General features: G+C 48.1%; 8 protein-coding genes across 8 annotated transcripts; 2 read left to right on the forward strand and 6 right to left on the reverse strand.

Moving 5' to 3' along the window:
- The first annotated feature begins 3,726 nt into the window (after positions 1–3,726).
- F5891DRAFT_1008177 (mitochondrial carrier domain-containing protein) lies at positions 3,727–5,480 on the forward strand. Its single transcript, XM_041360523.1, has 7 exons — positions 3,727–3,747; positions 3,808–4,008; positions 4,062–4,082; positions 4,132–4,289; positions 4,343–4,812; positions 4,869–5,054; positions 5,107–5,480. The coding sequence occupies exons 2-7, from the start codon at positions 3,914–3,916 to the stop codon at positions 5,230–5,232; spliced, it is 1,056 nt and encodes a 351-aa protein (XP_041230802.1). The 5' UTR covers positions 3,727–3,747; positions 3,808–3,913; the 3' UTR covers positions 5,233–5,480.
- Positions 5,481–5,587: 107 nt separating this feature from the next.
- Positions 5,588–6,810, reverse strand: F5891DRAFT_679510 (uncharacterized protein). Its single transcript, XM_041372763.1, has 3 exons — positions 6,768–6,810; positions 5,993–6,691; positions 5,588–5,908 (listed from the first exon to the last, which is right to left on the reverse strand). The coding sequence occupies exons 2-3, from the start codon at positions 6,573–6,575 to the stop codon at positions 5,847–5,849; spliced, it is 645 nt and encodes a 214-aa protein (XP_041230803.1). The 5' UTR covers positions 6,576–6,691; positions 6,768–6,810; the 3' UTR covers positions 5,588–5,846.
- Positions 6,811–7,227: 417 nt separating this feature from the next.
- Positions 7,228–10,595, forward strand: F5891DRAFT_1008193 (urease). Its single transcript, XM_041360524.1, has 12 exons — positions 7,228–7,460; positions 7,524–7,747; positions 7,798–8,038; positions 8,091–8,489; positions 8,543–8,576; positions 8,626–8,738; positions 8,786–9,314; positions 9,361–9,417; positions 9,475–9,587; positions 9,639–9,934; positions 9,983–10,121; positions 10,178–10,595. Exons 1-12 carry the CDS (start codon positions 7,416–7,418, stop codon positions 10,508–10,510), a joined length of 2,523 nt encoding a protein of 840 aa, XP_041230804.1. The 5' UTR covers positions 7,228–7,415; the 3' UTR covers positions 10,511–10,595.
- On the reverse strand, positions 10,568–11,997 carry F5891DRAFT_679505 (plant expansin). Its single transcript, XM_041372762.1, has 5 exons — positions 11,691–11,997; positions 11,595–11,631; positions 11,422–11,535; positions 10,968–11,370; positions 10,568–10,907 (listed from the first exon to the last, which is right to left on the reverse strand). The coding sequence occupies exons 1-5, from the start codon at positions 11,867–11,869 to the stop codon at positions 10,768–10,770; spliced, it is 873 nt and encodes a 290-aa protein (XP_041230805.1). The 5' UTR covers positions 11,870–11,997; the 3' UTR covers positions 10,568–10,767.
- Positions 11,998–12,488: 491 nt separating this feature from the next.
- On the reverse strand, positions 12,489–13,561 carry F5891DRAFT_679874 (uncharacterized protein). Its single transcript, XM_041372765.1, has one exon. It carries the CDS (start codon positions 13,185–13,187, stop codon positions 12,534–12,536), a length of 654 nt encoding a protein of 217 aa, XP_041230806.1. The 5' UTR covers positions 13,188–13,561; the 3' UTR covers positions 12,489–12,533.
- A 637-nt stretch (positions 13,562–14,198) lies between these two features.
- On the reverse strand, positions 14,199–15,911 carry F5891DRAFT_1008206 (uncharacterized protein). The gene is made up of 4 exons (XM_041360525.1): positions 15,276–15,911; positions 15,180–15,216; positions 15,006–15,119; positions 14,199–14,954 (listed from the first exon to the last, which is right to left on the reverse strand). Exons 1-4 carry the CDS (start codon positions 15,452–15,454, stop codon positions 14,481–14,483), a joined length of 804 nt encoding a protein of 267 aa, XP_041230807.1. The 5' UTR covers positions 15,455–15,911; the 3' UTR covers positions 14,199–14,480.
- Positions 15,912–15,940: 29 nt separating this feature from the next.
- Positions 15,941–17,665, reverse strand: F5891DRAFT_1008208 (uncharacterized protein). Its single transcript, XM_041360526.1, has 3 exons — positions 17,643–17,665; positions 16,505–17,595; positions 15,941–16,436 (listed from the first exon to the last, which is right to left on the reverse strand). The coding sequence occupies exons 2-3, from the start codon at positions 17,167–17,169 to the stop codon at positions 16,082–16,084; spliced, it is 1,020 nt and encodes a 339-aa protein (XP_041230808.1). The 5' UTR covers positions 17,170–17,595; positions 17,643–17,665; the 3' UTR covers positions 15,941–16,081.
- Positions 17,666–19,996: 2,331 nt separating this feature from the next.
- F5891DRAFT_679882 (uncharacterized protein) lies at positions 19,997–21,401 on the reverse strand. The gene is made up of 3 exons (XM_041372766.1): positions 20,951–21,401; positions 20,750–20,895; positions 19,997–20,695 (listed from the first exon to the last, which is right to left on the reverse strand). Exons 1-3 carry the CDS (start codon positions 21,143–21,145, stop codon positions 20,299–20,301), a joined length of 738 nt encoding a protein of 245 aa, XP_041230809.1. The 5' UTR covers positions 21,146–21,401; the 3' UTR covers positions 19,997–20,298.
- Positions 21,402–21,604: the final 203 nt, after the last annotated feature.

Raw genomic sequence — 21,604 nt, forward strand, 5'->3', positions numbered from 1 at the left:
GCGTACGTAGCTTGTGTTTGGAGTTTGGAAGTACCATTGGAAACCTTTTCTGACTCCGAAATATTATAGGTGCGATATGCTGCGATGCCACATATTGTGTATGTTTGTGAGGATAACCACAGTGGTGTTGTGCTAATCAGGGATCTTCCACATTTAGCTTCGGGATGCTGTGTATGCCTCCTCGCATTCAGTGTGTTTGTTTCTGCTGACTGGCGACATACAGCCACTTTTCCGCCGCTCTCGATGACAAATAATGTACGTATGTTGCACTGATAGGCTTGCCATTCTCGTCCAATTGACTGTACTACTATGAAGGGGTGAGTGAACTTCTGGAGCTTGTTGGTGCAATATCATGACTGCAACAGCTGTGAGTTTGTTGGGCATGTTGATCCTCCGAGACTCACCGCTCACTGTGTTGTTCAGGCCATATTGTGTACTTGGCGACACATTGGATGTTTGTAGTCGTAAATTCCATGACGGGTGGTGAGTCACTAAGCTGAAATACCTTAGTGATATTGACCCAGTGACTGAAACATCATGCAAGTTATCATGATCATTCGGTTATATGCCATGTATCAGCGATCGAGAAAGATGCTTGTCTTCCTCATTGTAATATTTCTGGCTATCTCCATCACCTGTGTGGTGGATGTCGAAAGGACTAGCCAGATTGTATGGGGTAAGTTTTGATGAACGAAAGAACAATGCAATAGGCTCATCGGACAAACGCCAGAGAGAACAACACTCCCCAACTACTACAGTACCTGCCTTGAAATCAACGAGGGAGATACTCTGATTCGAGATACTGTGATGTTGGCACTGTACCCTGCTTGGCAGGTCTTTGCATTGTTTCTCACAGTCTGGATTGCTGTAAAACACTTCCGTGAACTGCGACGACCTTCGACAGGACGGATCATTGGAGGTTGGTTTGCGGTCTTGGTGCAACCTCATGCAATGTGAGCTCATAATTTAAATATGATTGTCTTTTCTCTGAAGTTCGTGATGTGCTAGCTATGCTGCTGTTTCTTGCTTTGCCCTCGGCTCTTTATCTCCAAAGATTTCAGTAAGTATCGTGATCTGACATCTACATGTGAACGTTCATCATCCTTTCGATAGTCCTCAACTTCCGGGGGCGCCTTTTTTTATAACGGTCTTGTGGAAATTGCTACTATTTTGCAGATGTTTGTGCTGGGTCCACGCCTAGTCCTAGGTGTTCGAGAATATCACGCCAAACTGGTGGCCGATTCCGATGCAGGAACAAACATAACTACGATTGCTTTCCAGGAGCACGTACATTTGTCAACTGACAGCAGTGTGTAGCGGTGGAAATGCCGTACCTGTCTCATGCACATGATGCACTCACTGTAGCATATATGGACTGGGGCAGAAGGCTATAGCAGATGCAGTTCATGGCGGCTATTCAAATTGATGTAACTCCGATGCGGCACCACATGCATGATGACGAAATTTTGAAATCTGTTCCGGTGACATCAGAGTTCTTTTATATAACCCGATGTGACCGCAAGGCAGCACGAACCTGCCAGGGAGAAGATGCCGTTCACTGATCTTGCCTGCAAGTCTCTACTCAGACATTGGTCGTGGCCTTGTATCCCTTCATGCGGGTAAGTCTTCGGTGATTGTCAATCGTCCAAATCTGTCATCGTTTCTTGTGTCACATTGGGAGGTTGAAGTTCTAAAATTATAATTTGATCAAGGTTTCGAACTTTTGCTGTGTTCAAAGATTTGATTCCCACAGTGCCCATGTCAATGATAAAAGCTGGGCGAGTGGTGTATCATGAACACCATCGTTATATGTCCACCAAGTTGGCTACTCACTCGCACCCATCCCTCAAATGACCATAGTCTCGACTGATCCCATTTGGTGGCCTTTCATTGCTTTCTCTCGTTCTTACAGCTATGTTGAAGGTTTGTGGAGAGCCAACTGCATAATGCCAGTGATGCCTCGAGCCAACCTAACTATGGTTTCGCAGTTGCTGCCTTTGTCGCAGTTTTATATGATTGGGGTGAGCGGATAGTAATCAACCGCTACTGATATCCTTATGATATTATCTGCAGCGCTGATGTTTGAACAAGAGGTATGTTGATGCCATTACCGGAGTAACGCACTCAAGGCTAAGAATGGTCTCATAGGTCGAACTGGTCTGGGTGAGCAGTGTCCCATAAGGATATAATCATATAATTATTTTGGGACAGAGGAAACGCTGGTCCTTTGTGACTCTTATGTATTTCAGTGTACGTAGCTTGCGTCTGAAAGTTCCGTTGGAAAAAAAATTCTGACTCCGTATTATAGGTGCGATATGCTGCAATGCCATATATTGTGTATGTTTGTGAGGATAACCACACTGGCACTGTGCTAATAAGCGATCTTCCACGTTCAGCTTCGGGATACTGTGTATGTCACACATTCAGTGCATTTGTTTCTGCTAACCGGCGGCATATAGTTATTTCGTCAGTCTCGATGACAGATGAAGTACGTATATTGCACTAATGCCTGTCATTCTCATCCAATTGACTGTACTACTATGAAGGGGTGAGTAAACTGCTCGAGCTTGTTGATGCAATATCATGACTGCAACAGCTGTGAGTTTGTTGGATATGTTGATCCTCCGAGGCTCACTACTAACTGTGTTGTTCAGGCCATATTGCGTACTTGGCAACGAATTGGATGTTTGTAGTCGTAAATTCCATGACGGGTGGTGAGTCACTAAGCTGGAATATCTCGAGTGATATTGACTGAGTGACTGAAACATCATACAAGTTATCATGATCGTTCGGTTATATGCCATGTATCAGCGATCGAGAAAGATTCTTGTATTTCTCATTATAATCTTGCTGGCTATCTCCATCACCTGCGGAGTGTTTGCCGAGAGAGAGACTAGCCAGACTTTTGGGGGTAAGCTTTGATGAACGAAAAACAAAGCAATAGGCTCATTAGACAAACGTCAGAGGAGTCAATACTTTCCGGCGTCTATAGCTGCGTTGATGTATATGAACCGGGAGATACTCAGATTCCACATACCATGGTACTGGCACTGTACCTTGCATGGCAGGTCTTCGCACTGTTTCTCACAGTCTGGATTGCTGTCAAACACTTCCGTGAACTGCGACGATCTTCGACAGGATGGATCATCGGAGGCTGGCTTGCAGTGTTGGTGCAACCTCATGCAATGTGAGTTCGTAGTTTGAATATGGTTGTCTTCGCTTCTGATGTTTGCGGTGTGCTAGCTATGCTGCTGTTTCTTGCTTTGTCCTCGGCTCTTTATCTCCAAATATCTTAGTAAGTATCGTGATCTGATATCTATGTGTGAACGTTTGAACGTTCATCATCCTTTCAATAGTCCTCAGCTTCCGAGGGCGCCCTGTTTTATAGTGATTCTGTACAAATTGCTATTATTTTGCAGATGTTTGTGCTGGGTCCACGCCTAGTCCTTGGCCTTCGAGAATATAACGCCAAACTCATGGCCGATTCCGATGCCAGAACAAACATAACTACGATTGCTTTCCAGGAGCACGTACATTTGTCAACTGACAGTAGTGTGTAGCGGTGGAAATGCTCCAGATGACTCTGCAGAGCTGAGAGAATTCGAGAATGTGTTCGGTAATTTCGTCGTACTGATAATAGTAAGGTGTGCAGAAAGAGAACTATAATGTCAATAGATGTCACACTGTATCATCACGAATACTGCCCACCACGATATATAGTACTTGCGCCAAATGGCAAGCTGAGATCCTGCAGACCTCTATCATTATTTGTCTGTGTTAGCTTTGGAAGCTTCAGAAAGAGTCGTACCTATATGGGAATTCATGTGCAATCGACTTAACCGGTCCTGGGGCCGGCAATTCCGTGTGCTAGTTTCAACACGAGGTTGACATATCTCAGTTGCTTATTTCCATTATGTCCACACTGTCCAAACCGGTGAAGCAGGCGCAGCAACTAACGCCTTTTGCATCTGCGTTGGCTGGTGCCCTTGGAGCTTGTTTTAGTAACGCGTGAGTACTCGAGTACCCACGCACCGACTGTCCTCAGGCTGACACATCAACAGTGTAGTGTATCCTCTTGATGTGTGCGTCGGCGGTCGCAATTCATGAGATATATTTCTAATGTCATCGTAGTGCTAAGACCAGGATACAGGTGACCTCATCAGCTGCGCGAGGAAAGCGCAAGGACGACCTGAGCATGCTGTCGATGCTACTCCAGATATTCAAACAAGAGGGAATTAATGGGTGGTACAGAGGCTTTGCTGCAACAATGCTCAACACCTTCTCGATGCGTGTGTCTCCAATTACCTCCTTTACGTTCCCCCATCGAGCTGAACACCCTAAGAATACGCGTACTTCTTCTTCTACTCATTCATACGCTCATCATACATCAAGCGCATAACTTTGAAGCTGCCTCCTGGTTCAAAACCTCCTGCACTATCCACAGCTGCTGAACTCTCCCTCGGGGCAGCCGCTGGAGCGCTATCCCAGATTTTTACGATTCCCGTATCCGTGATCGCAACTCGACAGCAAGTTGGGCGCTCTGTCCGAAACTCGTCGCAGTCCTCCGAAGATGAGAGACCGGTAGACGAATCTTTATTAGCTGTCGCTCGTGAGATAGTTCGCGAGGATGGTGTCACAGGGCTGTGGCTGGGCATTAAACCCGGCATGGTCCTGACTGTGAACCCTGCTATAACGTACGGCGTTTATGAGCGCCTCAAGAGCCTCTTGTTGCTCGCAAGTGCTGCGAATGGTAAATTGACGCCAGGGACGTCGTTTTTGCTTGGGGCGTTTAGCAAGACGCTCGCCACTATCGTGAGCTTGATACGTGGTTGGGTGGCTGAGTGACATCTCCTGACATCGCTCCCTAGGTAACATATCCATATATTATGGCCAAGGTTAGAATTCAGGCCCGTTCTTCTGATACGGATACATTAGAGAACGAGGGTCTGCCTGGTGGTCGAAATGGAAATACCGACTCCAAAGCAAAACAAGCCGGTGCCCTCGGCCTCCTCTTGAGAGTCTTGAGGAAAGAAGGATTTGTCGGGTGGTATCAGGTCGATATTACCAATCTGATACTCGCTATTTCACGCTAACCAAATTGAACAGGGGATGTCCGCGCAGATAATCAAAGCCGTACTTTCTCAGGCGTTGTTGTTTGTATCCAAGGAACAGTTCGAGCATTGGGCCCTGGCCATCATGGTCCTGTTTACAAAGTTCACCTCGCGGCCATGACGACGCACGTTTGTTCTTGGGGAATCAAGATCAGTCAGTAGTTTGCTCTCTCGGGAGGTGCATACCTTTTGTATCGTGTATCATCCCAGAACCTTAGCTAGTAGACAAATAGACGGATCATGTACCCATCCAGATGAGGCGTGTCTGGCTGCAGGGCCCCAGCTTATCTACTCTTTATGTAGTTGTCAGGTGTCGAAGTAACGAGTCATTGGTGATGCATTGATGTATGATCGGGTCAAAACATGTCGGGTCGCGATCGTGAAACGGGGAAATCAAACATAGCTTCAAAAAGTGATGTACATCTCTGTTTCTGGAAACGAAAGTTCGTGCTAAGGAGTGCGTATGATCATGAGAAGTAAATAATTGATGAGTGATACGGTACAAATGCATGGTCGTGTGGGGTATGTTGATCGAAGGAAGCACGTGAAAATAACTAAGTATTGGTACAACAAATAATCCTAAATGGCCAATAATCTTCCGGCATAATAGACAGACGAAGTGGAGGAAGAAGGAAGATGTAATAAATGAATGAAGACATTCCCTTCTGAAAATCCGGTAAATTCAATGTGATTGCTCCCGTACAGATCTGAATCGTTTCAGGTCATCCCGGATCGTCAGATCATTTGTGAGAGCATGATGCGGATGTCGCATAGTAGCATCAGGGTTGCATCACGCACTGCAATCAACCATTTCCCAGTCGTCATTAAAGTTCACTGAGGAGATGTCAGACGAGGTGGCATCAAGCGCCCAGACTACTCACCCTCATGTGTTGACACAAGCATCTCAAGGTCCCGAGTAGCGGCTAATATAGACACAGCCATGCGAGGACCCATGCGAAGAATCTTCGCGCCTTCAGGGGAGCACCGCATACGGGCTTTAATTGCGATACGGTACAAGTCCGGCTCCGGCTTCGAACGAGGAAAAGAAGCGCGGGGTGGAAGGAGTTTCTGAGTGGGCGATAACGGGGAAGAGGTCCGCAGCCCTGTCATTTGTTTGTGTGGCGGGTGAGGGGCTGCTTTACCGGGTTGCTTGGTAGAGGGTGGAGCGATGGTAAATTCGGGACGACTGCGGCTGAGGGCAGCTTTACGTCGTTCGCGCTGCTCCTTGTAGTGATGCAGAGTACGATTGTAGGGAACGAGTGGAAGTTGGGCCTTTGCGTAAAATGAAGAGGGGCCAGACTGTAACGAGGTATCCTCGTCACCTTCATAGTCTGACAAAGAGAGAAAAGAAGCAGTGCGACGAAGAGACATGCGTGAAGACTGCAATGGATAAGGCTGAGAGAAAGATGGAGTGCGCTGGCCGGCTGTGGGGGAAGGCGCGATGGTGACTTTGAGAGCAGGCATAAGTAGGGGAAGGAAGAAGTGAGACCCTGTGGCACAGGACAAAGGGATTCATATCAGTTGTGGATTGTGGCCTAAACAAAAGCAGTGCCGAGCTTAGTGTAAGAATACAGCGATGACTAGGTTCAGATATGATTTGAATGATGACGGAACCAAATTTAGACCAACGTGCCACATTTCCAAATTTGAACTTACCCAAAAATTAACCACTGACAGTCCACTTGCCAGTCTTCTTCGAATCTTCTCCATTTCAGATTTGTGGCTCCATTAACCCGAAACAATAATGTCGCAAACCTACTAGGTCCTCCTACAAAGTCAGCATTCTCCCATATTCATTGCGCACGCAATGCTAGGACGCTCGAAATCTAGAAACACCGATAGTCAACCCTTGTATTTCGTTATGCTAAGATCTAGAACAAAGGTCTTGTAAGTCCTAAGATGGTGATAGTTGCATGCAGACTGTCGCCCTCGTCAAGACGAACATTGTCCTCGATACCAACCAAGCTAAATTTCAATCGTCCGGTCGGTCGAGAGGGCTAGAGCAGGGTTGTCAGAGCGTCGGTGAGCCGAAGAGGTATATTCGGGGCTGTCACCCAAGAGAACCGAGAACTTGAATTCGCTTGACTGCCACTGAGTCAACTTTGAACTTTGAAGTGACGTATGCGCGAGAAACAAAAACGAGAAATTGCAGAATTCGAGATGCAATGAATTAATTTTCAGAAGCGACAGCCGGCGGAGACTCCCATTGCCGTAAGCGCGCGCACCTCTTCGAACAAACATTCCGTACACCTTTCGTACAACGAAGCCATACCTCTAAGCTTAACCTGTGGGGTAGAGTTCAGGATGCATATACTGCCGAGAGAATATGAGAAGCTGCTCTTGCACCAGGTACCCCCTAGTCTTAATTCATGCAATGGAATGATATGAGTCTTCGTTCATTTCTCTTCTCAGGCCGGCTTTCTAGCCCAAAAGCGCCTAGCTAGAGGCCTACAGCTCAATATCAACGAAGCCATCGCCTTGATTGCCTCCCAACTGCAGGAACGTATACGTGATGGACAGCATTCTGTGGCTGAGTTGATGCAGCACGGGAAAACCTTATTGGGGAGGACCCATGTCTTACCTAGCGTTCCACCCCGCCTACACGAGATACAGGTAGAAGGAACGTTCCCAGATGGGTGAGTTGTATACCCGTGCGAGATCATCTCAACTGACAACCCGGTTGAAGTGTATTCCTAGTAACTGTGCATGATCCCATCTGCACGGATCATGGCAACCTAGATGCAGCGCTCTATGGATCGTTCCTCCCTGTACCTTCACAGGACAAATTCCCAGCCGCGGAGACTACAATTATCTCCCGTGAAAACCTTCCAGGAGCTATCATCGCCAAAAAAGAGAGGATTGTTATCAATCAAGGACGTGAACGCATCAAGTTGAAGGTGACCAACCATGGCGATCGCCCTATTCAGGTTCGTGGGCGTCCCTACTGATTTGACATGCGAACTCTCATATCCTCGAAAGGTCGGATCCCATTATCATTTTACCGAAACTAATGGCGCGTTGGAATTCGATCGCGTCAAAGCTAACGGAATGTTTCTTGATATCCCCGCTGGGACTGCTGTTCGCTTCGAGCCTGGCGATTCCAAGACCGTCTCACTATGTGCTATTGCGGGCAAAAAAGCCATAACCGGTGGCAACTTGATTGTCACTCGCCTGAAGGATATCCTAAAGAAGGATAGCCATATTGATAAGTGTTTACTACTAGGGACTTTCAGACACTGTCCAGACCCTGGTGCGCTCGAGGTACGCGAGGACACCACTATTGGCCGCGAGGAGTACATTTCTATGTATGGCCCCACGGTCGGTGACCGTATTAGGCTTGGTGACACTAGTCTATGGGTCGAAATTGAGAGCGATGCGGTTTGTTATATCAATATGATTATGTTTTTTGTGCGGGCTCATATCTAGCACAGGCCTATTATGGTGATGAAGTCAAATTCGGCGGAGGTCAGTGATGATTCCTGGTGCCTCCCCTGATGTTCATCACTAGGTGCAGGCAAGTGTATCCGAGAGGGCATGGGCCAGATAACCAGTCGCGGGTACCTCGAGGGTAACCTAGACCTCGTCATTACCAATGCAGTCATAATTGACTGGACCGGGATATACAAGGTAATTGATTATCTCCACCGATCTTCACCTGCTGCACGCCCTTGCAGGCAGACATCGGAGTAAAGGCGGGCAAGATCGTCGGCATAGGTAAAGCCGGAAACCCCGACGTCATGACCAGTGTCACCGACAACATGCGCATCGGCTCCTCAACGGAGGTCATTGCCGGCGAGAAGCTCGTCGTGACTGCGGGCACTATCGATGCACATGTGCATTACATTTGTCCGCAACAAGTCACCGAAGCGCTCGCATCTGGTACGACGACGATGATTGGGGGCGGGACAGGTCCGAGCGCAGGGACGAATGCTACGACATGCACACCGAGTCCATTCTACTTAAAGATGATGCTTGCGGCCACAGATGGGCTCCCGATGAACTTCTTGTTTACGGGGAAGGGGAATGACACGGGAAGACATGCATTGGAGGATATCGTTCGCGCAGGTGCAGGGGGCCTGAAAATACATGAGGACTGGGGTTCTACTCCAGCTGTGATCGCGAACGCCTTGGATGTTGGTGATGAGTTTGATGTTCAGGTCAACATCCATACGGATACTCTCAATGAGAGCGGATTTGTGGAGAGTAAGAAGTGTCATTCATCGGTCTTTCGGATGCTGATGGAACGCAGGTACGATCAAGGCATTTGGCGGTCGCACTATACATACGTATCACACGGAAGGCGCCGGTATGACAACCGTTTTTTTAGCTCCCTGTTATATGGTCTCATCGTGAAACTATGTAGGTGGCGGTCACGCTCCAGATATCATCGTCGTTTGCGGTTTGGAAAATGTCCTTCCCTCGTCCACCAACCCTACGCGACCTTATGCTAGGAACACCCTAGACGAACACCTTGACGTGACTCATCCATGCACGTTGATTATTTCTGCCTTTCTCAACATATAATAGATGCTGATGGTTTGTCACCACCTTGACAAATCAATTCCCGAGGACGTGGCATTCGCAGAGTCTCGCATCCGAGCAGAGACGGTAGCAGCAGAAGACGTTCTGCACGATATCGGTGCGATATCCATGATCAGCTCTGATTCTCAGGCTATGGGGCGTGTCGGAGAAGTTGCCTCCAGGACATGGCGTACTGCGAGCAAGCTCAAGGACTTCAAAGGTCCACTGACTGAGCTAAATGATACAAGGGAAAAAGATAATGGACGTGTCAAGAGATATATAGCGAAGTATACAATCAACCCGTCAGTTTTGTTGTCATCTCAAGTGGTCGCGCACTGACGGCTCCTTAGCGCGATCACGCACGGTATCAGCCATGTCGTCGGCTCGGTAGAAGTAGGAAAGCTCGCTGACCTTGTCCTTTGGAAGCCCGAAAACTTTGGCGCCAAACCTGAAATGGTGTTGAAATCAGGAGTGATTGTTTGGGCTCAGGTAGAATTTACAGAGGAGCCTTTCTTTTCGATAATAGTGCTGATGTCCTTTGTTAGATGGGCGAGGCAAACGCTTCAATTCCGACCGTACAGCCAACCTATGGCAGACCAATGTGGGGTTCCTTCTCCTCTGCAGCGGCGCTCAACTCGGTCGCGTTCGTCTCCCGAATCTCCATCGCGACTGGTACTATCGCTTCATACGGACTTTCGAAGCAACCAGAGGCTGTTATCAACTGTAGGAATGTGACCAAGAGAGATATGAAGTGGAACGATGCGATGCCGAAGATGTCTGTTGATCCAGAAAGCTATGAGGTGAGGGCGGATGGCGTATTGGCTGATATTGAGCCTGCGAGCAGTTTACCACTTGGGAAGGAGTACAACTTTTTCTGATGGCGGAAAACAAGATAAGGACAAATGAAGATCGTGTATATTATGTGTTGTATGAATGCAAATTGAGTTTATGGAAAAATGGACTGAGCGAAGTTCCGCATGAATGTACATCACATCATCGCCCACTAATTCAGAACCATCACGGCAGTCTTGGTTACGTATTAAGAATAGATGCTACACACCCGATGCCAAGATCAGTAGAACTCCCAACCAATAGACGACACTGACGAGAAAGAGCAGCCTTTGCCAAAAGTGGCCTAATTGCCCCGCTGACCTGCAACCAACATGCCAATGCCGACGAGGGCTTCACCGAGAACCTCAAGGTTTTGTGGATTTGCACCGTTGGGTGCGGGTACGGCTATTGGTACGGCTACAACGCCAGTAGGAATTGGTATATCTGTGCCGTAGGTCAACGAGATTGAAGAGTATGTAGCAGTAGCAGTGGGGCTGGTTTCACTTGTAGAAGGGGTGCTGGTGGGTGTCTCAGAAGTAGTGCTAGTTTCGGTTGTAGAAGGAGTGCTGGTGGGAGTCTCAGAAGTAGTGCTAGTTTCGGTTGGAGAAGGAGTGCTGGCGATGGTCTCAGAAGTAGTACTGGTCTCGGGCGTAGATGTGGTGTCAGCGACTTGATGATGTTGGTATGACACATATGTGAACGTAGGCGTAGGCGTAGGGGTGGGCGTAGGGGTGGATAAAGCAGGGATCGGCGCGGGCGTCCATTCGGGGCTCACGGATGGTGTAGGAAGTTCGCTGATGTCATCATTGAACCACCACGTTCCGTACAAAACACCTTCGTCTTCAGAAGCGAAGTAATCGAAGAGACCCTTAGAGAAGTCAAGCCCGGCGTTCGGGCATCCCATACACTAGAGACAAACACGTCAATAAGAGAGAAAATATCGCGCCGTTGGGCTCACTTTGTCCATGATAGTGGCCTGTGCAGTTTTTCCCCCATAGGAGATAGTAATGGACTTGAAACACAGCGGACCTGGGTAACCAGGACCAAACTGGATGACGTTGATGGCGACCATCTTGTCGTAAAATGAGTATCGGAAACGCTACACCAAGTAATTATTTGGCTGAGACGTACGAAATCACTAGGAGAGCTGTACTGCCCACAAGCACCCCTTGGATTTAAATCAGCTACGTGGCTCAACGAGTGATTCTTTGGTTCAAGTCTACTCACAAGCCAACGTCATAGAATGTGAAGCGTGCGTTGTCGAAAGAGCGTTTATGTATGCCCACATCGCCTCGCGCCCGCTGGGCTAATTCTTGATGGTGTCCACGCTGGATATGCCCAAGCGTACCACCAACTGTGAAAGGAAGGACCGCAGCAACGAGGAGGAAGATAGAAAACATTAGCATTGAGAACTATAGACCGAAAGTCGGGTGAGGTTTAGGATGGTTGAAATTGTTGTTTTTGAGGGTATAGGTATAGCGAAGGAGCGTTTGGACAAAGGAGTGACTGCCGCTACAGGGTATAAAGTCGTGGAAGTGATACAACGACGAGCAAAACACAGAGAAGGGCGAAGCAAGTTAAAAGGAAAAGTCAACCAAGCGAATAACCAAAAAAGTTGATGTGACTTTGGTCATCGCGTACGTATTACTTTACATCGCGCCTTCTACAAATCATGAGAAGACTTAATATACACACTTAACCCATCTTCCTTGGACGCGAACATAGGGCCGCCAGCCATCATGATGATGACCTGGGGCACTAGAAAACGGTGATTTAGGAAGATCGTATTGATAGGGGCTTGTCCGGACCACTAAGACCGTGGTATCTGCGCCGGAAGCAATTCGTAATGACTTCATCACTTTCTGTTTGTGTATGCTTGTCACATTCCGTGGAACACGCGAGACACAAGTTACGTACGAACCCGCTGGTATCAAGCGGCTATAGTAGTAGTAAAGACTCTATACACTTTATAAAACAATAACAAGCGGGTAAGGACATTCACCACAGATCTCCCTTAACCCATCCCACTTCCCATATTCCAGATATCACGCACACGTGTGTATCCTGAGCTCAGGTCCCCGCAGCGTCATGTAGTGACCGCAGACGACATTGGACATCGGGCCACGCATACGGAGGGCTACTGCTCATTGACCCGAAGTGGTGAGTTTTGTAAAAGATCTCGACGCAAGGGAGCATAGAGAATATGATTCGAGCGACAGCTTTTGGATTCATTAACTGACCAGCTAACACGTCCCATCGTTGTAGGGACAGATGTCGAAACGACTCCCCTGTAGGGTCGATATCGATATTCACAGCGTCTATCAATAAATTAAGCGTGTGCAAGTGAGGGCAGTGATGGAGCGCTGCAAATAATCCGCGGAATGTAATGGTACTTAGAGCCTGATTAGAATCTTGTAAATTCAGAACTTGGAGATGTGGCCAACTGGACATGCATTCCAAAAGAAGGTCGTTGCCAAGGTGGATGCAGCAACGGGGAAAATCGAGCCAGAGGATTCGGAGCTGTGTAAAACAACAGAAGTGTGCGATAGAGCTGCGAGGGGGATCCTGGACGTCTGAAGCGCGGCCCTTCATCTCAATTTGTTCAAGGGTGTGACGTGCTTTGCACTTGGACAACACATGAGCGAGCCGTTCAGCCTCTGCCCAAGACAACCTATTGACCTCGATCTTGAAATGTTTCAGGGAAGGAAAGTCTGAGTATTGCATGAGTCCTGTGATGTATGCAGCCGTATTTACGTTGAAAGAAAGAGCTGTGAGGTTGAGGAAAGGACCGAAATCGAAATTATTTTCGAGGTCCAATGAGGAAGGGTCTATCTTCCTTTTATCAATCTCGACTTCGACAAGGGTAGGGGAGATTGGAAAGATGTTTCCACGCAGCCAAGTCGAGTGGTGAACAAGATAGAGTTACAAGCCGCTTGCACAAACGAACGCAGTCGGACAGCAGGGACGGCTCATTTTCTATATTCCAATCGTTCGCGAGGGATATGTGCTCCAAAGCAGCGCAATGGGTCGCGATAACTTTCAAATCCCCGTAAGCGACCCACAGGTCACAACGACGCAGCGTGGGGGAAAGGAAGATGTCAGAGCGGGTTTCCGAACATCGATTCCTTAACGACAGAAGTCTCGGAAACATGCATGGCACCCTGCACTTGAGGACTGAAAGAAGGTGATAGCAGTCGTCTCTTGCCAATACATGTATGGAGCGCACACGGGCTGCGTGACGCAGAAACTGACAACCTTCATTCTCCGATAATGGTTTAATGTCTTGAAAGCTTGGATGAGTAAACAAGGAGAACTGTGTTCAGATGTTCGGTGAGCTGATGAACGAAAGGAAACGAATAGAGCGCACTGACCTCTCGGTCGCTACAATATATGATTGGATGTAGCCTCGTTACACAGCCTAGCAGTGGCGTCAACCCAAACATGACAGCCCAAGTTCATTCATTGCAGGTTCGTAAAATGTTTTGCATGTCACTGCAAGTGCTGCAAGGGATTTCCGTACAGATTTAGGCTGGTGATACGACCACCGGTCACAGACTGCCAGTGAATTCACATGCGCAAATATCTCCAGAAGGATCTCACAAATGTGCAGAGCCCGGTGCATAAGTCGACGGACGATGAGTTTGGAAGGATTTGAGTTGCAATATGCACGCAATTTTGCAATCGGAGTCGGCAAAAAGTCGGAGATCACGACACGACTCCGACTCTCCGACTCTCCGTGCGTCGGAGGTCACGGTACACTAATCATCTGAGCCATCATTCAGGTCTAAAGTACCTTGAGATGAGTCGTGGCCTCTCGAATACAGCATTAACAACAAGAACTTTGATGCAAGGATTCTCCTCATCAGCCACTGTCTTGAGGAAAGAAGTTCCGCCAAAGTTGGGATGTAAGAAGACATCAATGACATCATGATGTAAAAATGAAATAAATTACGCCTGCTCGCGAGAGCTTAAAGTAGGAATTTCCATAGGAGCTTCCGTATACTTGAAGAACGATCGCTAAACCCGTGCCGTCATATGAGCAGTCAACCGTGAAGTCGTTGGGAAAGAGTTGGTAGATGTAGTGCTAGTGTCGGTCAAAGAAGTGGTGGGGGTTTCGCTTGTAGATGTGGTACTAGTGTCGGTCAGAGAGGTAGTGGGGGTTTCGCTTGTAGATGTAGTACTAGTGTCGGTCAGAGAAGTGGTAGGGGTTTCGCTTGTAGAGGTAGTGCTCGTGTCGGATGCAGATATGGTGGAGGTGGTGGCGTTTGTGTCAGCAGCATAGTGGTGCAGGCCTGACTGTGTGTAAATAGGCATGGGCAAATCAGCACGAGGAACCGGCGTAGGCGTCCACTTGGAGCTCGCGGGTACTGCACGTCTGCTGACGCCATCATTGAAACGCCACGACCCGTAAAGAACACCACCACTTTCAGAAGCGAAGTAACTGAAAAGACTTTCAGAGAAGTCAAGCCCGCCGTACGGGCACCCCATACACTGGACAAGAATGCGTCAATAAAAGAGAGAATAGCACGTCCTCGGGCTCACTTTGTCCATGATGGTGGCCTGGGCAGTTTTGTCCCCATACCAAATTGTAATGGACTTGAAGCACTGCGGACCCGGGTAACCTCCACCATATTGGGCGACGTTGAGGGCAACGATCTTGTCATATAATGAGCTTCGGAAACCCTATACCAAGTAATCGCCATGGCTGAGACGTACGAAATCGTTGGGAGAGCTGTACTGCCCACAAGCACCCCTTGGATCCAGATCAGCTAGATAGCTCAACAAGTGATTCTTCGGTTCAAGTCCACTCACAAACCAACGTCATAAAAGGTGAAGCGTGCGTTGTCGAAAGAGCGTTTGTGGTTGCCCACGTCGCCTCGCGCCCGCTGAGTTAATTCTTGATGGCGTCCGCGTTGGTGATGGACATGGGTGGCGCCAACGGTGAAAGGAAGAATCGCAGAAACGAGGAGGATGACTGAGGACACTAGCATTGGAAACTATAGGCTGACTCCGAAAGTCAGAGGCTTTCGGGTGGCTAGAATTGTGGATATAGCTAAGGAGCGTATGAACAAAGGAGTGACTGGCGGTATAGGGTATAGAGTGATGAAAGTTACACAACGACGAGTAGAAGACAAGGAAGGGTGGAAGCAAGTCAAGAGGAAAGTGAACCAAGCTTCGAATAACCAAAACAGTTGAAATGGCTTTGGTCATTGTGTATACGTACGTATTATACTTTACATAGCGCTTCTTACAAATGAGAGGACCGAACACGACTGAAAGCTTGGACGCGAACATCGGATGGCCTGGCCTAGAAAACGGTGGAGTGAGAGGAATCGATAGGGGCTTGTCCAAATGCTATTAGCGGTAGATCTCACTGAGGCGCTGGGTTTTGCGCCAGATGATATTCAGGAATTCGAGTTCTTGGTACATGATAGAGTTAGCGCTTCAGCCTTTGTGTGACTTCTCCCGCCCATGATATATTGATGTACAAATAGAAAATTCGTGTACAAGGAGTAATGATACAAGCACTCGTATAAGTAGCATCAGGTTAGTAGTATTCATGAAATCTTGATGATACAATGCATGCTATCCGAGCATCAGCAGAGAAGTTCTTCTGGTCAAAGCTTCGCATCCTCTTCGTCCGAAAGCAAATTCTCATCCGGTATCTCCGGGTAGTCATCGTCGTCGTCATCACCAAAGTCATCCAAGTCGCGCCAGCGAGGACTGCCCGGGAAGGGCTCGCCAGAAGTGGCAGCTGTCACCTCTTCCCAAAGACTTTTCTCGTCTTCATCGATTTTGTAGTGGGGCGAACCTGACGGGTTGTGCACGATGGGGGTCCTCGACATGCTAGCAGTATGGCGCATGCATCGATAACCACTAGCCAACAGTCGTTTACATAATGTGTCGCGTCGACACTCCTGGCAGTGCGCGCACTCCGATGCCACTGCGAGTGGCTGGTAGAATTCGCAGATGCTATGTGACAAAGAAACCAAGTTTACATGAGAATTGTGTAGTACATGCGTATGCGAAAGTGCCCTCACGTTCTGAGTCGCTGCTCTGGCCCTCTTTTAAATTTCCATAGTTTGTTGGGTATATCTTGAATGGATGGAAAGAAGTACCGATAGGTTGCATTGGTAGTCAGGGAGGAGCTGGGTCGTGGGTTTCGGAGGGGGTTGAGAGGAGAGAAGATATTTGAAGTATGTTTATTGTAATGGGCTTGTCGTAAAAGTCGACGGAATTCATCACTAGTGATCGGTAGATCAGACGGGTATGCATCCAATACGTCACAAGTAAGTGGATCTCCCGGGAGGTAGGTACCATGCCATGTACCAATGGAATCTAGATGGAAATGTGTTCGTGTACTATTACCTGCATCGCTTGATGAAGATGGCTGTAAATTTGCAGAAGGCAACGATCTGGATCTTCGCCGTGTCATCGACACTACTCTGCTCTGCTCGGCACTTATTGGTCGCTCGTATTCGGAGGGTTCGTCAGTACGCAGTGGCAGACTGCCTGACATTGGTGACCAAGAGCGGTTTCCATTTATATCAGGCACGGATCCCCTGCGTCTTGTAAGTCCAGGTGGCGCAGAAGTATCAAACATTGAATCACGGTTGTCCACGAGGCCATAAACTGTCCGCACAGGTTTGCCAGACGAGCATTTGGCCTTCCAGAGATCCTGAGGAGGACGCCGGACATATGGCATGGAGGGGGTACGCGATGTTATGGGTTGCGTCACCTTGTCCACATTCCGCTGAGACGATATCCTGCGCTCTGGTGAGGTGAGGTCAGACAGGCTCCTTGATGGTGATGGCCACCCTGCCGCGGATCCAGGTGCTGAGGCACGAACTAATTCCCGTACATCAGAGCCATACCTTGCGCCACGGGTGAGTGGCGGACGCTCTCTGCGACTACTTCCAGCTGCGCTATCGACATTGCCACTCTGAACAACAATCGGCCGCAAATAGATAGCTTCATCCTCGGTTCCGTCTTGTAAGATGCTATGATTCGCATCGCACGATTGCGGTTCAGGGGAAGTGGCTAGGGAATGCAATGATGTTTCCGACCATCTTGGATATCTGGAAAGCCTGTTACCATTCTCTGAAGATGAAAAGGGTTCCGCGTTCACAGTGTGAGCACAATAGCATCAGGGCTGTGGCAGGCGCTAAACTTACCAAGTGGTGCTCGTTTTGCGGCTTCGCCATTATTTTGGACGTGGCGACGTTTGAAATAACCAAGAGGGCTTAGTGCATGATCTGCCTCGTCGGTGAAAGAAAAAGATCGTTTAGTAGGTGACGGGGGTGGCGAAGATGGGTTATCATTTTCTGGCTCATTGCGAACAACTTTTTGAGGTGGAGGAGGATGCGGTGAAGAGGTCATTTATTATAGAATTGGTCAGAGAAAAGGCTGATCAGCTGGGATGATATGTCGTATCGATTGGAGGTGCCAGTACTGTGACGTTGTCAGTCCAGCGGAAGTACTTATAAAAGCTCGGAGCCTGACACCGCTTACAATCGAACATCCACATGTGACCACAAGACCACTCACGATTCTTCTTTGCGGCATTGTCTTCAAGTCTAAGATCATTGTGGAAGTTTTTCATGGGGATCTGGATCAGGTCCACTATCATTCTGGCAGTGCTTGAATGCGAAGCTGAAGTTTGAAGTCTCGAAGTTGCGAAGAAAACTGGACTATTGCCATTGGCTGCGGACATAATGCGACATATAAGTGATCGCCATCGGTAACTGCATAGACAACAGTCAAGCAGTGCTTTCACTGGATTACTTGTCAGCGATGTTCAACCTCTTCATTCCCGGATTATGATCAGTCATTACTGTAGTGGAGCCAAAGTATTCTTACCAGAATAATGCGACAGTTCACCGTGACGAACCCAGGTGAGGTTCTTCCCTTCCATATTCCTTATCATAAGGAAAGAATCACTCTCATACGTCAAGGCTTCGCGAATACCGACGACCGTGACGGTCAACATCTTTTACGTTGTATCGGGACCGACCTTTCGAAATGGCGTGCGCTCCACGAACTGTGGCAGAGCAAATTCAAAGGCCCTCCTGCAAATGAACTCAAAGAGGAGGCCGATCAGGAAAGGAACTGGCAAAGATGGTATCTTTCGTAAGATGTAGGTTTCCTTCACCATGTTACAAAACAAGCTGATCAATTCATACATCTGATCTCTTGGTGACATTCCTCATTACTTTTCCTGGTTCGTCTTCACATTGAGACGTCCAGACGTTAGCATTGCGGTTTGACCGCTGGCAGAATATCATCATACCAGGTCCTTCGGCTTGCGAGAATCGTCGTGAATTCAGGAATGCAACGGAATTGGTCATGCACTACCGGTATCATGGCGGATATTAATATGGGCGCAATCGAAGCAATTATGCAGTTTGTCTTGACAGGGTCCACGGGCGATCTCGAATCATACCTGTTTGCCATCTGTACGTCGAGGGCCGTGGTACTCATTAACTAACGACAGGAAGTTACACATTTCCTAATCTTAACGTGCTCGGACGTCATCGTGGTTCGGCGAACGATGAGTGGTGTTGATGAATCTGGGATTAGCTTCCTGGTTGGTAATTTCAAACTTCCATCTACACAGTCTATTGATAACTACACGGATATGACCTGCAACAGCTACGTCTATCTTTATGTTGATCTGCTGTGATCGCACCGATGCTACATCATCACATGCGTGTGCCGGCCTTCGCTCATTATCCAAGGCCGTAACAACTCTAACTGTGCAGCCTCGATGATGTCAATTCAGCACACTTATCTCGGCAGAAGAACCAGCATCGACCTGCACTGGTATCCCGCGTTCACTTATCCAGGTTGATCGGGCCCCGCATACATGGTACCACGATCAACAATTCGGTGACAGCCGTATCACCAAATTGCCACTGTTCGCATGCGTGCAAGAGACTTCGGATGCGCGGTGAGTTCGTCGCCAATGGATATGAATGCCGAACAGTGAAAAATGAATATTGATGAATCTGCAACCTGCATCCAGCGTGAAGCACCGAGGGCCTTGGTTGCGTGACACCAAGTCAGTATCACAATCAAACAATTTGAGTAAATTATTTGACAAGCCCCAACTAGTGTCTGTTGTACACCCATCAGCTGTTGACAGGCATGGCGGACTTGATGGATATGTCAGCTCATGTTAGATAAATATAGTACATACTCATACACATCACCCGTCACTAACTCTGTGACGTCTACATAGTCACTTGGTCCGCCGAAATAAGTGCTATCATCGCCTTGCTTGCGAAAGTTAGGGTAGAATACTCTTGGAATACTCGGTACTGACCTCAGCTTGGACGTTCTTGAGACATTGATGACCTGGGTGCTTATCTGCAGGAAGCGATAAGCGGACCTGCGGCAATACGTAGCTTCGGATACCATGATCAAGTGACCGCCTGGATCAGTGAATGATAAGGTGTCAGGAATAACTGTTTAGCGCGAGAATAAGCATGATTAACGATACAAGTGAATTGATACATAAAATGATCAATGGGAACGAAAAACTAATTATATTCGTTAGATGAGTTGAACATAATGCTAAGAATATAAAATGAAGGGGTCATCGTTATGTCGTGAATCTAGCGTAGAATGGTCATAAGAGAATCTTATGTTGGGTCGAGCAAAGTTAACAGTAATATAGAGTGAAGGAGAGACAGCGAACTTGAGCCCTGCAGACTGGCTAAAACAGCTCAATTTTCAACGCCGAGGAAGGACTGCAGCTCATTTACAGGTTGCATCCTGGCCCTGGTGGTCGTGTCCCGAGGTATTGCTGACCTGTGCCCAAACTGGACCTCGTTCAGGGAGCAGGGGGAGAGTCGGGTGAGTTTGATGGCTCGTCAGGAATTGACGACAAGAAAGTAAGGACAGCCTCTCCGCGGGAGGATACACAGTTGGGATCGAAAGTGAAATAAACGTTTCCATCATTCACGTCAATCCCTAGTACATGTAAAGCCCCATCGAGCGCATCAACAGGAGCATTGGTGGAATTTGTGGGCGTGGAAGGAGAAGCAGTGGTCTCGCATGGAGCGAATCGCACGGAACGAGAGATCTTTCGTGTACCAGCATTGGCCGTCGCGTTTAGATTGGGCGTTGTTCTTGCTGCTTTGCCTATGTCGAAAAATTTATGGAAGGGGGTGGGCCTTGATGTTTTCGGTTCTTTCTCTTGCAGATTCTGAGCATCTACTAGCGGTGTCCTGTGCACAACGTGAATCGATTGACATTAGATATTTGGTTGAGGTTGTACATACTTGATAGATAATCCCTGTGTCCGGGGGGTAACGTTATCGTATGCATGCGAGGCGCATGAAACAAGATTTTCTACTTCAGACATTGGCGGGGGGAAAGAACGGCGGCAATCATCGGGTGCTGGCTTGCGCTGGAAGCGAACTTGCCGCTGGAAGAGAAGAGTAAGCCGACATTGTCCATATGATAATACATGTATCACACACCGCTGTGGTGGCATCATGCCAGGAACTAATAAGTGCAAGCTCTGCGAATGATGGAAATTTTTCGAGCACGAGTGTTGGGTGAGGGGGCTCCATATTAACCCGGCCACCAGTGGACGAAGGTGTCAAGGGCGCGCCAGTGGGTGTGCTTAATTCTTTGGACAACAAACGAAGTTCCTTGTTTGCGTTGAGAGACATGACAGCAAACACAGGTGGTGAAGATCTGAATTATCGAGAGCAAGACTGAGATTGTAGAAATACCAAGGCGATTCCACAAAACATTTGAAGCCGTAGTGTGGACACTAGGCCGTAAGGTGCCCTTTGTGGCGTTGTAGACAGAATACAGGAGACAAAGAAGGACTTTGTGGATGGAGCGGCATGTGCACAGTGTCCGAGATGGCAGGCTCACTTTGACCAAGGTCTGAGCCTGCCTGCCAGTGGCAAACTGGACTGGAGAGCGTGTTGTGGCTATCCATGCTATGAATGCAGAATATATGATTAAGCTGTACCAACTTTTGGAATTCACCTTCGTATGGTCGAGTCGAGTCGCGCGCTCGCAGTCAACGAGCGCGCCACTGTCACGTGCAAGAAAAGCAGCGGTGACACCTGACTCGAACCTGTCAAACAAAATCACATGGGGCCGAGGCAGCCGGAGGC

The sequence above is a fragment of the Suillus fuscotomentosus genome, assembly GCF_016647785.1.
Source record: "Suillus fuscotomentosus strain FC203 chromosome Unknown F5891scaffold_7, whole genome shotgun sequence".
Lineage (NCBI taxonomy): Eukaryota > Fungi > Basidiomycota > Agaricomycetes > Boletales > Suillaceae > Suillus > Suillus fuscotomentosus.